The following is a 17419-nucleotide window of genomic DNA, read 5'->3' as shown; positions in this document are numbered from 1 at the left end:
GCGATGGGTAGTCTGGGCTAGTGGGTGGAGTCCCTCCTTTGCGACTGACGGGCAGAGGAAATGGAGAGACGTTGCTTTTACTCCTTTCGTTAGTGCCTCGGGAGCAAGCTTAGCTCAGGAACGAATGACTCCAGCCCCCGTACTTGATAAAAGAATGACCTTTCACGGTAGATTTGGCAACTAGTTCCTGTGTGCCAGGAGAGCTCGTCTGTTCCTACGGGCTTTGCCACCCTGACAGATTTCGGTCTCTTTCTCCTTCTGTTTCCTTCTTTCTCTCTCTCTCGGCTTCCGGCCTACCAGTGCTGAACCAGCTGGAGGAGCTTCTGAGCGACATGAAGGCGGATGTGACACGCCTCCCGGCCACGCTTTCCCGCATCCCTCCAATTGCTGCCCGCCTCCAGATGTCTGAACGCAGCATCCTCAGCCGCTTGGCGAGCAAAGGGAATGAGACTCAGACTGCCCCGGTAACCACCTGCCACCCCCCACCCCCCCGGCTTCACTCTGTCATTCCCCCGACAGGCCTGTAGTGAGGTGGCCGGCATGGGCGAGGGGCGGGACTCGTCCACGTCGGGACCTAATGCAGTTTTATTGCATCTCATGTGAGTGCAGGCTGAAATAAAACCGCTAAAAAGAGTTGTGAAAGATTAAAGATACAAAACGATCTACAACCCTCTATGCCCCCCCCCAAAAGTTACTACCTGTGAAAATGTTTACTAGATTGCTAAGAGGCTAGTAGGCTGCGTTTCCGTGCCGGCGGAGGAGGAGGGGACGCCCCCCCCCCCCAGCAACAGCCAGCATGGAAACACGAGGTAGGGAAGCAAATGGCCTTCTACCAAGGGGATTGGAGTGATCCACCCCTCCTGCACCGGCCTGGCCAATCGCCTGCAGGGAATTTTTGGTTGCCTGTGGCGACCAGGTAAGTTGTCAGATGCCCTAACGTCCTCATTCCCTCAAGCTGAGCGTATTCTCTCCTGCTGTGGCACTTTATCGGCAGTGTGGTTGGAACTCAATTTTCCCCTCCCCCCCTTCCGCAGGCCTTCCCCCCTGGGCCCTATGCCACCCCTCCTACCTTTGGGGGCTCCTTTGCTGCCACCGCTGGCGGGACGCTGCCCACCGTGGGCGCCAACTACAGCCAAATGCCAACCGGCTCCTTCATCACAGGTTAGTTGGGAGCGAGTGAGTGAGTGAATGGGTGGGCTGAGCCACGTTGGGAGGGAGGGGGGGGCTGACCGTGGCTGCATGTGGGGTGGTCTGGAGTTGTCAGAACCCCACGGTCAGGGAGGACCTCCTGCCACCACGCCAGACCACCAGGTGGGAAGAAAAATGTGTCCTGGAACAGGGAATCCCGGACAGGTAGGGGAGGCAACTGAGGCTTATTGGGTGCAAGCGGCCGGAAATGAGGACAACTAGGGGGAGGAGGGCCAGGAACGTGTGGGGAAGGGCCCCCAGCATTCCCGTTATCCCCTTGGCTCAAGGTGTGTGGGGATGGGGTGGGGGACAGTGGGATCTTGGAAGTTAAGAGCAGAGGGATGGGGGAGCCAGGGAGGGGCTCAGAAGAACCACCTCCATAGGGTGGCCCTGTTTGTACTGGGATAATCCTGGGCTTGGAGCCGGGGTTGTCGCTAGGCCTGGCCCCAACCCTATTTCCCAGAGACCTACGTGTCCACTGGTGCCAATAGAAGGTTTGCTTCTCAGTTTAATTGCCATGCATCAGACAAGCTTCCGAGGGAGATGCAACTTCTCACACGCTTCAACACCCACCCACCTCAAACATGGTAATTAAGCTTAGAAAATACATTCCCATTGGTGCTAACGTGAAATTGTTCGTTAATGTAGCTGCTGTGCAGAGGAAGGGGTGGATTTCCAGGGGGAATCACAGTGGGGGAGGGAAGGTTTAACCTCCCTCCCCTGTCCCCCACCAAAATCCCCCCGGCCTCTGCATGGCCGTTAAGCTTTAAAAATTCCTTTGATATCAGTGGGAATACTGAGCCCCAAATCGTCTAAGTACCCTCGTGATGCCATTAGAGCAATGGGTAACCTGTGGAAATCTGTCACCAGGCTGATGTTGAGGGTGGGGGGCGGGGGAAGGCACCAAAGCACCCAGTGCTCTGTCTTCTGGCAATGGCAAGCTAGAAAATAAAAGAAGGGACATCACAAGGTGATGACAGGCCATCCGTACCCTGCCCTTAGTCAGGGTGACCGTATGGAAAGGAGGACCGGGCTCCTGTCTCTTTAACACAGCCTTCCTCAACCTGGGGCGCTCCAGATGTGTTGGACTACAACTCCCAGAATGCCCTAGCCAGTCCAACACATCTGGAGCACCCCAGGTTGAGGAAGGCTCCTTTAACAGTTGCATAGAAAAGGGGAATTGCAGCAGGTGTCCTTGGTAGGCACGCAGCCCCTGGTGAAACTCCCTCTTCATAGAATCATAGACTAGCAGAGTTGGAAGGGGCCTACAAGGCCATCGAGTCCAACCCCCTGCTCAATGCAAGAATCCACCCTAACTGTCATCACAACAGTAAAAGCTGCAGGAACCCCTCCCTCTTGACCAGATACAAAAGAGGGCAGGGCTCCTGCAGCTTTAGCTGTTGTGATGAAGAGGGAGTTTCACCAGGGGGCTGCGTGCCTACCAAGGACACCTGCTGCAATTCCCTTTTCTATACAACGGTTAAAGATAAGTTTCCTTTCCGAATGGTGAGCCTCCCTTAATCGCCACTATGAGATAGTCCAAAGTATCCCTCTTGGGTCACAGATGCTGCAGGTGGAGCTAGTGACCACAACATGTACTACTTCTCATCCCTGTGCCCGGCCCCTGACACGGGTTCACCTAATCTTTTTACAAAGCCTCCACAACAGCAGAAAGCAAAGCCTCAGAACGGCACTGAGAAGTCGTAGCTTAAGGACAGAGTAAACTGCCCAGCTGGTTTGGGGAAGGCAGCGTTCAGGTGCTCGCCCCTCCTGGAAGACCGCGTGCTGGGCTCTGGGCCTCTCCAACTAACCCTTGCCTTTTCTTCTTTCTCGCCTTCTGATTGCAGCCAATGGCCCCCCTGTGATTGTGAAGAAGGAGAAGGAAGGGGAGAGCCTGGAGAAGAAAGAGGCGAAAAGCGGGGAGGTGATTTGCATAGACGACTAAGGGGGGTGCACCTGGGCTAGCTTGCCCAGCTGGTCACTTCTGGACAGGTCCTGCCTCTGGCAGAAGGGACGCACGGCCCTCAAGCCTCTCCTCTTTTTATTTTCCGATCACGTCGATGGGGGCAGGGTGTAGGGAGGGGGTGTGAATAACGCCCACCTCAGCACTCCCCTGCCTTTGATTGAGCTGCTGTTCCCAAGCCCCTCCCTTTCTCCTGGGATTCGGGAGGCAGATCTCTAAATCAGTCGGCTTTGAACAACAGAGAGTTGTTTGGGAGCCCGGACACCCCCTGGATTCTGCTCCTGGCTTGAGGCTATAGTGGCAGGAGGAGCAGGAGGGGAATTAGAACCCCAGGCTTCCAGGGCTCCATCTTCAGAGTGCCCTGCCTGTGACAGGGGAGGGGGCGCGGCCTGCCTTGTGGCAGTGGCCCCCAGCAGTGTTGAATCTTTGAGAAGCACTGCAAAGTGACTCTATAAATATGAATATATATATAATGTATACACACTCATCCTGTATGCTTAACCCCCTTCCCACTTGTGCTTGAACCCCCTGCGGGGCAATAAAGGGGCAGACTGGGGAGGGGGGGCACACTCCCTAGCCATGTTCTGTTCTGAGAACGCATTGGGGTGGGGAGCAACCCCCCCCCCACCTTCCTGTATCTGGAAAACAGGGAGCTGGACTTGGGAGGCGTGCCCTCCCAGGAGTGTCCCCTGCGCTGTGGGGGTGGTGGGGCTGTCTCTCCCTTCTTGCTACCCTCATCCTTGAAAGCAAGTCTGTCTGGGGGGTGGGGTAGGCGCAACGGCAGGGCCAAGCTGCACTCCTGGATTTGTTGCCGAATCTCAAGTCACTTCTTGTTTAAACCTTGCAGAATAAAGGCACTGTTTCCTTGGCTACATAACCTGGATGTCTTATGCCTCCTTTGTGCGGGCTGGGAAGTAGGGGCTCTGTCTGGATTTGAAAGGGGAAGTTGCCGGATGGGTTAATCCAGCCTCCCCCAACCTGGAGTTTTCTAGATGTGTTGACTGCAACTCCCAGCCAGCACCAGGCTGACGAAGGCTGTGTTAAACAGTGAGAGGGTGTCCTCTCCTAGGACTATTCACTATCCTTATGCTAGCTCAGCACGCAGGAGGGTTTTGCGTGGTGGCATTAAAGAGAGCTTCTCTCTTTAAATGAGTGATGCATTGCATGCTCATGACGGGCCACTCGTGGAAGTTTGCAGGCCCTTTACATGATGCCACGAACCACCAGGATGTCTCCTATGCTTTCCCCACAGTAATCTCGCTTTTAAAAAAATTGAAGATAATGCAGTATTTCAATTCATGCAGGATGTTCCCAGCGTGTAAAGCCGGTGTAGTGCTATAATTCCACCACTAGATGGCAGCGTTTCATTGAATAGCAAAGTCACACGGTTGCCACTTAAAGGAGCCAGTTGTAAACATGGACTCCAGAAAACGAAACCCTGGTAAGGCTGTGGTCCCCCCCCCCCCCCGCCCGGTAATGTAGAGACAACCCTAGCGACATGAGAGCCCCCGTTTCTTATCCTGGATGTGGAGTGCAATATGATGGACTACAGAAGCCTCTCCCTTCGCTGCCACACTGAGATTTCCACCAGCAGACCACGCTGCAAGATTGTTTGCTTTGGAACTTGCGATGCTTGGTGGGGGTGGAATGGGCTTGGTGGTACAGCGTTGCACTTGAGAAGAAGGGACATCTGGGAAGGGGTTAAGCACGCTTTCCCCAGCACAGGGGCTCCAAACTGTGTCCTCCCAACGCCACGACAGAACAGAAAAGACGTGTCAGCTCAGGGTTGTAACCTGGGCTGCCTCTCCCGATATTCTACGTACATCCTCGTGAGCACCTTCTAGAGAGGAAGAAGCGCTGGCCTACGCGTCCCCTGAAATATAAATCATCAAGCAACAGACCCATGCTCAAACTCGGTCCTTTCCCCTGCTCCACACCGCTGGGATGCTCCGTTACTTGGTGTCTCTTTAAAATCTATGATACGAGATTATTTTCGAAACCTGCTTTGCCATTTTTCATGACTGGCCCCACCATCCATTGCAAAGTTGCCTTGAATCATGGCCACGGGCACCACATCCCGAGTCGTTAGCAGCAATACCACTTGCGCACCACTGCATCAGAGGCGACCTCCACCCCCACCCTCCATCTCACACTGTTTAAGGCAGGGGTGGGGGCCCTTGTTTAACCTGTGGACCGAGAAGGGGCTGATGCTCCAGTGGTGGGCAGAGGAACCGTGAGGGTCTGAAATAGCCCTCCTGGAAAGCAGACAGAGGCAAAAAAAAACCCAATATAAACTGGCAAGAGCCCCCCTGTCTTGGCGTTCAATGTTTAGGAGCAGCTCAGAGATGAAACCGAGGCTCAAAAGACCGAGCTGTGCCTCTCTCTCGACAGGGAGCTCCGTGACTGAGGCCCAAGCGTTGCAAATTCTGCCCTGCTGCCAAGACTTCTAGTGATTTAAAGGTAGAGGTGGGCAAAGAGTCACTCAGGTTCAGCACTCTCGGCGGAATAACCTGCCCGAGGGCAGAGGTTTTCTACGCTCTTACAGAGACGGTTCTGAAAAATAAATAAGGGCACCTTAACAGCCCTCCAAAAACCTGCCATATTATTTGCAACAGCAGTCAAAGGCCAGCAAAAGTGCCTTGTCGCACCTTAAAAACTGGTTATGGTCCACAAACCACATGAAACAAGCTTAATTTGAAAGTTGACACGGAACTGCGGTTTTAGCCGTCCTAACTACTCGGAAAGAAAAGAGTGAGGAACCTGAAAGCACGTTTACAGTTGGTTTAAGGCAGACGTCCCCAACTTGCTGCCCTCCAGGTGTGTTGGGACTGCAATTCCCATCATTCCCAGCTGGCTGGGAATGATGGGAGCCAGTCTGGAGGGCCCCAGGTTGGAGAAGGATGGCCCAAGGCCACACGATTTGGACTGATTGCCAGCCTGTCCTAAAAGAACAGGGAGAGACGGAGAAGTATTTGGAAGGTTACACCGTAGCGGAGAGGGAAAATCCATGGCTGTGGCAGACCAGCAGCAGACAGCTGCAACGGCTGGTGTGTATTCCTTACGCCAGGGGTCCCCAACCCCTGGGCCATGGCCCGGTCCGTGGCCTGTTGGGAACCGGGCCATGCAGGTGAGCTGCTTTCACCCAGCCACTCCCACCCCAGTGTACCTGGGCGCAGAGCGCCATCTCGCCTGCCCAGCTGAAGCGAAGCCAGGGCGCTGGGGTGGGGACAGCAGCTTCGGAACGGCGCACCCGGCCGGAAGCCGCTCTGGAAGAGTCCAGGCACGCCGTTCCGAAGCCGCTCGCCCGCCCGCCCCAGCATCCCGGCTTCACTTCAGCTGGGCGCCCACCTAGTCGAAGCGAAGCCAGGATGCTGGAGTGGGGGGGGGGGGCAGATGTGGCTTCCCAAAACCATCCCCCCAAAAAACCCCTCCCCCAGTCCGTGGAAAAATTGTCTTCCATGAAACCGGTCCCTGGTGCCAAAAAGGTTGGGGGCTGCTGCCTTACGCGGTGCAGGATGGGGCTGGAAGTGGACTTTTTGTGTGTTGGCTTGCACCTCATGTCAGCAGTGCAGGCTGTTTGGAGATTTCATTTATGAAAGAAAACAAGCCAATTTTTTAAAAAGGTGTGTGGAAAGGAGGTGGGCAACTATGGCATAAAAATGCTTTCCGCCAGCAGACTAACGCTCCGCAAACTGCTCTGCATCCCAGGAAACCCATCCTTGTGCTCCAGTTTTCCAAGTATTACTGAAGTTCTAAGACGAACCTGGTTGGCATAGCCTCAGCAAAGGGGTGGTACAGTCTCCTACCCAATGTCGTGCGGGAACTGAGAGTGGCCTAGATTTTTCATCCTCCTCTTCAGCCTCATGGCTCTGAAAGGCACTCGAGAGCCACTCTCACGCCTTCACTCATCAGATGACCCACGGCAAAACGCCTGTAGAACAGCACGGCCAAAGGAGCCTGCCGAGGCTTTCCTCTGCCAGAACGCTGCCACGGTTAAGACTTTCCTGGCAACCCTGGGCTTTATAGAATACCTTTATTGAATAAGTCTTCTGACCATTTCAAGAAATCACATAATCATTAAGAACAAACAGACATTCCTGCACTCTAAAACCAAGCCTCCCCAGCCTGGCGTTTTCCAGATGTGTTGAAATACAACCCCCATCTTCCCCAGCCAGCACGGCACATGGGCATGCTGGCTGGCTGGGGATGGTGGGAGTTGTAGTCCAACACATCTGGAAAAACGCCAGGCTGGGGAGGCTTGGTTTTAGAGTTTAAAAAACTCAACTGCTGCTATATCTAGCCTTGCAGAGTTTGGAAACTTCAGCTGGTGCGGAAGGGAGACGTCAGTCTTAACGCTATGCCTAAGGCACCGGCATTTTCCAGGGCGATTCTGCAGCCCAGTTCCAGGTGCTGCTGAAAGCAGCTGCCATAACCTCAAGCGCCCCAGGAAATTTCGGTGTTGGTTCCAGGCCTGAGGGCCCTTGGGCAAGTCACCCTCCATTGGCCCCCTTTCTCAGTGAGTCTAACCCCAGCACTATTGCCACCAGCTCCTTTTCCTCCTCCTTATTGCTACTTCTTGGATGACAGGCTGTGACATCTGCTCCTCTTCCTCTTCCTCCCCACCGTTGTCTGGGCCAGATGGAGCGGCAGGTGGGCGAGCGAGCAGGTGGCAATGGCGGAGGGGAGCCACCCCAGGCCCTGTCATCAGGCCATCCCTGCTGGGGTGTGGGCTCTCGGCAGGTGTGTGTCCATGTCTGCCTTAGGACCCCGCAGCATCTAGCACAGCCTTCCTCAACCTGGGGCGCTCCAGATGTGTTGGACTGCATCTCCCAGAATGCCCCAGCCAGCTGGCTGGGGCATTCTGGGAGTTGCAGTCCAACACATCTGGAGCGCCCCAGGTTGAGGAAGGCTGATCTAGCAGCTTGGAGGTGCCGTCTTAAATTTCCTGCAATGCCCTGAAGGGCGGAAGACATAGCCTCAGGACCAGGGGCCAAATACCGCCTACCTGGGGTCTCAAATCAAAGCTTAACACATCCACCGGCCTGCGATCTCGCTTTCCACAATCTATCCCTCTCCAGATGTGTTGGACTGCACCTCCCATCATCACCAGCTGGCACAGCCAATAGCCCTGCTGGCTGGGGATGATGGGAGCTGTGGCCCAAACATATCTGGAGGGCACCTGGTTGGAGAAGGCGGAGGTTTACTTCTGCCAATGAGATTATTATTATTTATTACATTTGTACACCGCCCCATAGCCAAGGCTCTCTGGGCGGTTTACACAGGATAAAAGCACTTAAAAACAATATATAAACATTATGAACTTCCTTGTGTCTTGTTTTGAAGAGGACTCAAATATTTGGTCCATGGCCTATCCAGGAATAACCCTCCCCCAATAATTTTAAAAAGTGGTGATGATACCCATTTCATCGCCATTCAGTTACCCTCAGGAGGCACAGGAATAAAACCCTCGACAATTCTCCCTAGTCAAGGGGAACACCGTTACACTCACGGGGTCGAGAACACTGGAACATACTGGCACATGTCAGCAGTAAACACCTTCTCTATTCACAAACCCTGTCAGGTAACTGGAGGAGAATTACCTGTCTCAGTGACGCCTGCTAATAGGTCTGCTTGGCTCCTATCATTTGGGGCTAAACTCTGAAATTAAGCCAATCTCACTTTGGGGACCTGTGTTGGACAGAGATTCAATTACAGCCACAGAATATGCACCTTCTTACGTATGAACATTAATATATTCAACTATTCATTCTGAACAGTTTCTTAGAATCCGAGAATAGTAGAGTTGGAAGGGGCCTCTAAGGCCATTGAGTCCAACCCCCCTGCTCAATGCAGGAATCCACCCTAAAGCAGCCCTGACAGACTTACTTTATAAAACCAGTATAGGAAGGAACGCTAAACACAATAAAATAGCCCCATCTATGGATGATGAAGCATTGCAGAAAGCTCAGCCTATTAGGTAGCAGGATAAGGTTTCTCTACTTTTTTGGAACCTGAAAAAATTAACCAGCAGATCCCATGAAACCAAGTGGGAGCATTTTTTGGTCTTTGCAAAACAGAACCAAGCGCTAACAGAGGACCAGAGAACAACCCTTTCAAAAGACCAGTGAATCCGTTCGATCAACTCTTTCCAGAAATGCCACCACCTTGGTTTTAGGTATTTCCCCTCCTAAATCCCAAATTCTCCTCCTAGGCTCCATTGCTCACATGTTAAGGTTGACTCATTAACAGGTTGTTGCTCTGATCACATACTTTACCTCAGGGCAATTTCCAATTTATTTAAATGAGACTACTTGGCAACCAAAAGCTTTAGTCACATCCCTCCACGTTTGATCAACTAGCTGGCCGGGCCCTATTGTGCCCTGGGCTAGGGAGGGCCGTCCACAGTGAGTCACCGCAGATGCCTCCCACGCGGTCCATTAAAGCAGCACTTGTCCCAAGCCATGCGACAGGCAGGTCATAGGTCCAGAGTGGTGATTAAACAGGATATGATTGATGAAATGCTGCAACCATTTGTCTGAGGGGAACCAGGATGAGGACTCCGGAACAAAGGCAGCAGCTGTGCTACATGCAGGGCTCCAGTGTGAATCAGCCAGATGGAGAAACAGGAGCTTGGTGGAATAGATTATTTGTATTACACAGAGGAAGTTTATATGCTCAGCTGTTCGAAACTGGCCGGTCTGCCGGAGTACCCAAACCTACATCGTTAAGTACTTTCAAAGGCAGATTGAGGAATTGGCCCTGTTCTGACTGCGATTCTTCCTTAAACAATGTATAGTTCTTCCAGACCCCCATCTGTCCTCAGGATTAGACCCTTTCCCCATGTGAAGGCGGTTTAGGAGGACCATCTCATAGGCCTAACCCAAAGGACACCACTTGGCCTTTAGCAGAACGATCTGCAAAACTGAAGTTTTGTCAACAGGGAAGTCAGTGTATTCTGTCTTTTATTTAACAACTCACCTGGTGGCCATAGGTGACCAGGATTTCTATGCAGGTGAACAAGCAAGGCTATTAAAGTTCTAGGAGTCCTCTGTCAACCCACTTGGTTTCCATGATAGCTGCTGAGGCAGGAAAATCATTTCCTCTGCAACTACAAGGGAAACAGTGGGCTGGTGGTGGGGCAATTTGTCCTCCTATACAAGGCTGCTTTGGTAGAAGTGTTTTTTTAAACTGGTCCTCTAAGAGGCCAGTAATCTGTTTCTGTGCTGGAGTAGGGAGTTTTAAGTCATAAACATGCTATATTCCATTGGCAGTCTCCTTTAATTGATGTATTTGTAACCAACAAGTGCCTTTTCCAAAGCTAAATAGGTGAGCGCCAAATTAGTATTTCAAATCTTAGGTTTTTATTAAAATTAAATAAGTCACAGTTGCCAAAACGTTAAGAAATTGGAACAAATATCATAAATATGAAATTAAGTACTTCAAATGCATTTCACAGAAATGCTTCTTAAAATCAACCAGCAATTAAAATGTGATCTTTCTGGCAAGGAAACAGCATCTAGAACAGCCTTCCTCAGCCTGGGGCGCTCCAGATGTGTTGGACTGCATCTCCCAGAATGCCCGAGCTGGCTGGGGCATTCCGGGAGTTGTAGTCCAACACATCTGGAGTGCCCCAAGTTGAGGAAGGCTGATCTAGAAAGATCGGTCTCCCCTCCTAATATACATAATATTCACATGTCAGATTTAAAAAATGGGAAAGCCTGCAGAACGTTTTGCAGGTTGTAATGAATTCAGCAAAAGAAATATGGTGTATTGGTAGGAGAAGACATGGGTCAAACCAACTCGTCGCAAAGGGTTAGAAGGATTTATCCTAGAGCCAAGTATCTCCTTGAGCTCCTGTATGACCTTTGATCAAATGAACTAGTATTTTACTTCAGGTATTTGTCTGAATAACTAGGAATCCAGCTCAACAAAGTTGCACCAGAAAAAAGCCTGAATCACCCAGAATTGCATTATGTGGCTGTTGCAAAGTGATCTGGCAGGTTTAACACCTGGTCTTGAGGAGCTGACTGCCCCCCTTTTAGCCAAATCACTTGTCTCTTCATACTGTGCTCAGATTTCTACTTCAAAGATGCTCCTGGCCCAGCCAGGGGAATGGTGGCAAAACAGGGAGTAATGGCAGCAGCCCTACTTGGGCAGAAATGGGCTATTTTGTTGTTTATTCCTTCAGTCGCTTCCGACTCTTCATGACTTCATGGACCAGGTTTATTCCTTTAACTTTGAGGCACTTCCCAGGTCTTAGGAAGTTATTAGGTGTCACCACAAGACGAAACATTATGAGGAAGCCATTTAACAACACTTAATTGTTATTTACATTCTCTGAAGGCAGGAAAAAAAAGCCAAATATAAAATATTTTTAGCTTCCAAGACTTGAGAATGAAGGCTGAATATGCACATAAACAGGGACTGTAGGAAGCTCTATTTCTATCCTTCCCTACCCCCAAACCATGAGCGACCCGGGTCAAGTTTTGCAAAAACGGTTACTTGACAATAGAAAAACACTGGACATCAGACCATGCATCCAGCTTCCTAGCCATATGACCTCAACCACATCAACCCAATTTGTTGTCGTGGTGGGGGGTGGGATGACACTTTCAGAAAGTGGTCTCTCATAAACCCCACCTTGTTTTTTGGAAGGCAGACAACAGAGAAGCTGAATATATTGGAGTAGATGTCAGAATCGTGAGAAGAGGTGCCATCTAGCATTCTGTAGGACTGACCGGTCTTTTGCTTTATCTTCTCCCTTTTGCTACTTTTCACACGGCCTGAGAAGCGACGGCCCACGGGATGCAGCTCTCCTGGGGCCACGTATTGGCGTTGCCTCTATGGGTTCATGAGGAACAGCAACTTCCAGGAACTTCTGTGCTAACCAGAATGGAGAGGAGACGCACAGCAACCTCGAACATCTTCCACATGCTGCAGTGAAATAACACCCAGTTTGTAGCCAAGGTCTCGCAGCAGCACCTCTTGTAGATGCAGGCTAGCTACACTTTTCTGATGTAGCAGTCATAAAAGTAGATTGATTCAAGCCACTGAGCTCCTCAGATGATGTAGCAAGTCATGAGTGCCAAGTCTTTTATTTCAGAGTCGTAGGCTGTGCAGGAGAAAGAAAGAAAGAAAAAAGAGAGTCACTCATGCAAACAACAGGTGAGGATGACCTGTTGAAAAAGGCACAGGTCAAGTCAGGGACAGACACACTAATACCACATGTTCAGTTCCAAGAAAGGAGGTTCCAGGAACATGGGATTCACATCTCTAGGATCTCTGGCTCTCTATGGCCTGTTCAGGCAACACACTAAGCCATGGTTAGGCGCCAATCCTTTTGCAGCAAATGGTATTTAAACCATGGTTATATAACCACCATGGTTAGGAATGGTTCACACAGCACACTAAGCCATAATGTTTAGCTCAAAACGCTTAAGCGTTGTGGCTTAGCGTGTTGTCTGAAGAGGGCCATAATTTCCCACTTTAACCCACTGGGGCCATTTCTTCACCCGCCTGTCCCGCCAAAGCGTAGCACGTAACCTCAGAGGGACCGACCCCCCAAAATTCCTGAAGGAGTGAAGTGGTGCCAGGCAATGCTGTGACACTGCAACTCACATAGCGACTTCATGCTAATATGCCATGACTACTTGAACGTGGACCATAAACCTGCAAGGCTCCATAGCAGCCTTCCACAACCTGGGGCGCTCCAGATGTGTTGGACTACAACTCCCAGAATGCCCCAGCCACCAATAGACCAGACAAATGTTCAGTGTTTTAATCTTTGTAAACTGCCCAGAGAGCTTCAGCTATGGGGCGGTATATAAATGTAATAAATAAATAAATAATCTCCACAAAACAACAATTACCAAAGTGGGAAGGAATTGAGGCATAAAGCAGCCAGTGTGGTGTAGTGGCTAAAGTGTTGGACTGGGAGTTGGGAGATCCGGGTTCTAGTCCCCACTCAGCCATGGAAACCCACTGGGTGATTTTGAGCCAGTCACCGACTCTCAGCCCAACCTACCTCACAGGGTTGTTGTTGTGAGGACAAAATGGAGAGGAGGATTATGTACGCTGCGTTGGGTTCCTTGGAGGAGAAAAGGTGGGATATAAATGCAATGATAAATAAATAAAATAAAGCAGCTAAAGTTCGTTTCACTCAACACTGGTGTTTACACACTTACATAACAGGAGATAAACGGATGTTTGATGGTTAATAGCAGGGGAAGGCGTTTAAAAGAAGCCATTGCCATGTGTGCTCAAGTGGAATGTTAAGTAGGGTGGACAGACTTTTAATTCTAATTAAATACAACAGTACATGTTGTTCACATGTTTACTATAAGATCTATTCATTACATTTTGCTGAGTAAGTTCTTGGTCCTGTTCTACCAACATCTCAGTTGCATCTGGCGAAGGCACAGAGGAGGGCTTTCTCTATAGTTGCAGCTGGACTGTGGGAACTTTCTGAAGAAAGCCCATCTCATACATTTCCTGAAGGCCTTCTGTCAGCTCATGAATACTTTTCTTTTTCCATAGGCCTTTGGGCTATCAAAGTAACAATGCACTGAACTCTAATTTTTTTGAGTTTTTAATCTACTGTCTCCTGATGTTCATTTATCTCACGGGTTTATACTGTATTTCTTTATTTATTGTTATTCTAACTGGGTTGTCCCAGGGGCAACTAACACCAACTACCCATGGGAAAGAACCTTTAGATGCTAGAGGATTGTAATCCAAAAGCAGGATATTAACCTACTAGATAAGCAGACTTCAGCATTTTAATGGAAAAGTGGGAGGGGGGGATAAATGCTTTAAATACATAAATTAAAGTTGCATATTAATAAAAAAAAACATCTTATGCCTCAGAGGTACCTGGAAGGTTAACTGTACTAATAACTTTGTCCTCAGTCACTGATATAGATGGGTGCTTTATTTGCAGTGGAACATGTGCAATTTTGTGCAAACAACTAAATGTAACGATAACTGGTGCACAGAAGCACAATCACACAAATGTCCCTGTCCTGATCTGCATGTGTTGCTCAGCTCTTGCCCACAACACATCCAGAGGCTGAGTGAAAAAGAGCTGATCAACACACGGAGACAGAGGGCAGGGGCAGCAGGCACGATCCTGCTCCAAACCTTAAAGAAAAGAAAGTAAATACTTTTTATAATAAGCTAGCTGTACATGATTAAATAAGCCTTACTTGATCAAACATATTTAAACGAATTAGCAAAATCTGCCTGTATGTATAAACAGTTCCAAAGCAGGAAAAGCGTAACTTTTTGTGACATGCACCCACTCTCCGAGAGAATAAAAACGATACTTGCTCCCAGAGAATGAGCTTTGTTATTGTGTCGCAACAAAAATGAAGGGTGCAAATTTTAATAGGGGGTCCAGACGAAACCTCAGTGTGTTTTCCACGTCTTCTTTCAGTTACAAGAGAAAAATACTCCGCGGATGGAAGTAAAGGGCTGCACAATTGCTTGCCATAGTTTTAAAAGACTTCTTTGAGCGTTGCCTTATCTGTATTATATTGGATTTGTTCTCGTTCACACCTCTCAGATATAAACTGAACGGTGTACACATTTAATGAAATGAGGCCTTTTGATTGGTGTCGCTCCTGCCTGGAAGTACCACACTGAGTTTTGTGGTACCTTAAAGACAAACTGATGAGCTTTCGTGGGCAAAAGCCCACTTTGCCGGAGGCGTTCTGTTTTCTACGCCTTCTCTGTCCACCCCTATCCCACCTCCAATACCGCTTCCCGCATCCCACAAAGCGTACTCCACTCCACGATCGCTGATGCCGCAGCTGAAGATTAACTGCGGTGGTCTTTCAGGCACTCTCGTCTTCTCCAGACTCTCCTCTTGCCCATCCTAGTTGGGGATGATGGTCGCTGTGGCTCCAGCGCATCCAGAACGGCATCAGGTTAAGGTCAGGTTAGTTTCTCAGGGGGCCACGAAGCTCTCAGCCAGCCTTCCGCAACCTGGCCCCGCTCCAGCTGCGCCGGACTACAACTCCCATCATCCCCCAGACGCCACAGCCAAGAGGGGAAGGGCGGACTCATCGATGAATTGCGGCATGACTTTTGGTGCTTAACAAGAACTATGCCGGTTGGGGGATGATGGGCGCTGTAGTCCCAAGTTGAACTCCCCTCAGGTTCCCCTTTTTTAAAAAAGCAACATGGGAAAAAAAAAGCCCCCCACTCACGGTTGATTGGCTGCGGCCTCCGCCGGGGGGGCAAGGAGCTGCTGCGGCCCCGCCCCCTCCTGCTCCGCGCATGCGCCTGGCGGCCGCCTCCGCCCCGCTTCAGGAGCCTCTTCAGCGCCCTCCAGAGGCCCCATTGCCCGTCGTCGCCCTCCTCGTCGCCTCCGTCCTCGCCGCCGTCCTCCTGCGCGCCGCCGCCGCGCTCGGCTTCCTCCCTCTCGAGGAGGGCGACGCGCTGCCACAGCTCGGGGTCGATGGGCGGCAGGACCAGGCGCCGCCGGCCCACGCCGCTCCCGCGCCGCACGCCGGCCACGAGGAAGTTGCCGCGCTCGCGCAGGGACGTCACGGCGCGGCAGTAGGGGCACGTGACCTCCTCCCACCAGCTCTCGCGCGCCAGCTGGCACACGCAGGCGCTGCAGATCACGTGGCGGCAGCGCGAGGGCTTCCAGGAGCCGTGCGCGCCCCCGAGGCGGCGCGGCGCCCGCCCGCAGCGGTCGTAAGGCATGCAGCAGATGCCGCACTCCAGCTCCTCCTCCTCCAGGGCCACGCCCCTTCCGCGCACGTCCACCACCATGACTTTCTTTTTTTTACCCCCTACCCGCTACCCGTAACTCTCCAGGCGAGAGGCAGCCTGAACTGAGCGGCGCCTTTCGCCGGCTACCTGTATATATAGATGCGTGGGGAGCGCGCGCGGGCGGCATGGTAGTTCTTGAAGCCACGCCCTTTTGCTTTGCAGCCAACGCGGAGCGGGGAGGGGCGGGGCTTCGAGTGTAGCACGAGATAAAAGGACACGCCTCTCTGCCCCACTTCGGTACGGGGCGAAAAAAAAAAAAAAGGCGGGAGAAGATCCTGAGGGGGAGGGAAGAGGCGCAGCTTTCTACAGCTTCGCGACAGGCAGAAATTAAATTGGTGAAGATTCTGGCGCGGCTATAAAAGTGGAGCACCACTTCACCGGTTTAATTTCTGCCTGGGCCAGGATACTGAAAGTCTCAAGTGGCAACTTTAGGAGTAATGCTAAGGAGACCTGAGTTCAAATCCTCATTGTCTTACCCTGACCCAATGGGTGTCTGTCGGCCTAACCTCCCTCGCAGGTGGTTGTGAGGTCAACAAGTTGGCGGTGGGGACTGAAACATACATGTTTTACCTCAGCTTCTTGGGGAAGACATTATTTTCATGGTTTTTACCCTGCCCTTCCTTCAGAGGATTCTCAAAGTGGTTTACAACAGGTTGTAATAATACAAAACAACACCTCCCCAGAACATACAGTCTAGTTGCTCCTGGCTCCCCTGGCCAATGGATTTTATTTATTACACTTATATACCGCCCCCATAGCTAGAGCTCTCTGGGCGGTTTACAGAAATTCTAAAATTGAGATAAAAACAAGCATACAAAATTTAAAATTTTAAAACACAGAACATACACACATAAAGCATTAAAACTGTTAAAAAAATAATAAACGTGGGTGATTAAGATGTGCTGCCATATGCCTGGGCAAAGATGAAAGTCTTAACCTGGCACCGGAAAGATAGCAGCGTTGGCGCCAGGTGAGCCTCGTCAGGGAGATCGTTCCATAGTCTGGGGGCCACCACCGAAAAGGCCCTGTCCCTCGTTGCCACACTCCGAGCCTCTCTTGGAGTAGGCACCCGGAGGAGGACCTTAGATGTTGAATGTAGTGACCGGGTATATTCACGCCGGGAGAGGCGTTCCGTCAGGTATTGTGGTCCCAAGCCGTGTAAGGCTTTATAGGTCAAAACCAGCACCTTGAATTGGGCTCGGAAACATACAGGCAGCCAGTGCAAGCGGACCAGAGCAGGTGTTATATGGTCGAACCTTCTGGTTCCGAAATCAATCTGGCCGCTGCATTTTGCACGAGCTGCAGCTTCCGAACCGTCTTCAAAGGCAGCCCTACGTAGAGCGCATTGCAGTCATCTAACTTGGAGGTTACCAGAGCATGGACAACTGAAGCCAGGTTATCCCTGTCTAGATAGGGGCGTAGCTGGGCCACCAACTGGAGTTTGTAGAAGGCACTCCGTGCCACCGAGGTCACCTGAGTCTCAAGTGA

General features: G+C 51.0%; 2 protein-coding genes across 6 annotated transcripts in view; one reads left to right on the top strand and one right to left on the bottom strand.

Annotated features, from left to right (window-relative positions):
- The window catches only part of CHD3 (chromodomain helicase DNA binding protein 3), a 67854-nt gene extending 63824 nt beyond the window's left edge, over positions 1-4030 (top strand). For all 5 annotated transcript variants that reach the window (XM_063137385.1, XM_063137387.1, XM_063137388.1 and 2 more), the window contains exons 38-40: positions 301-464; positions 1035-1161; positions 3036-4030. In XM_063137385.1, coding sequence (XP_062993455.1) covers positions 301-464; positions 1035-1161; positions 3036-3133 — 389 coding nt within the window. In that variant the 3' untranslated portion in view covers positions 3134-4030. The remainder of the gene's footprint in view (positions 1-300; positions 465-1034; positions 1162-3035) is intronic.
- A 6459-nt stretch (positions 4031-10489) lies between these two features.
- RNF227 (ring finger protein 227) lies at positions 10490-15931 on the bottom strand. The gene is made up of 2 exons (XM_063138129.1): positions 15361-15931; positions 10490-12263 (listed from the first exon to the last, which is right to left on the bottom strand). Exons 1-2 carry the CDS (start codon positions 15929-15931, stop codon positions 12211-12213), a joined length of 624 nt encoding a protein of 207 aa, XP_062994199.1. The 3' UTR covers positions 10490-12210.
- Between the last annotated feature and the right edge of the window lie 1488 nt (positions 15932-17419).

The sequence above is a fragment of the Elgaria multicarinata genome, chromosome 11 (assembly GCF_023053635.1).
Source record: "Elgaria multicarinata webbii isolate HBS135686 ecotype San Diego chromosome 11, rElgMul1.1.pri, whole genome shotgun sequence".
Lineage (NCBI taxonomy): Eukaryota > Metazoa > Chordata > Lepidosauria > Squamata > Anguidae > Elgaria > Elgaria multicarinata.
The sequence above is the reverse complement of the archived record's forward strand: the minus strand, read 5'-3'. Positions and strand labels throughout refer to the sequence as shown.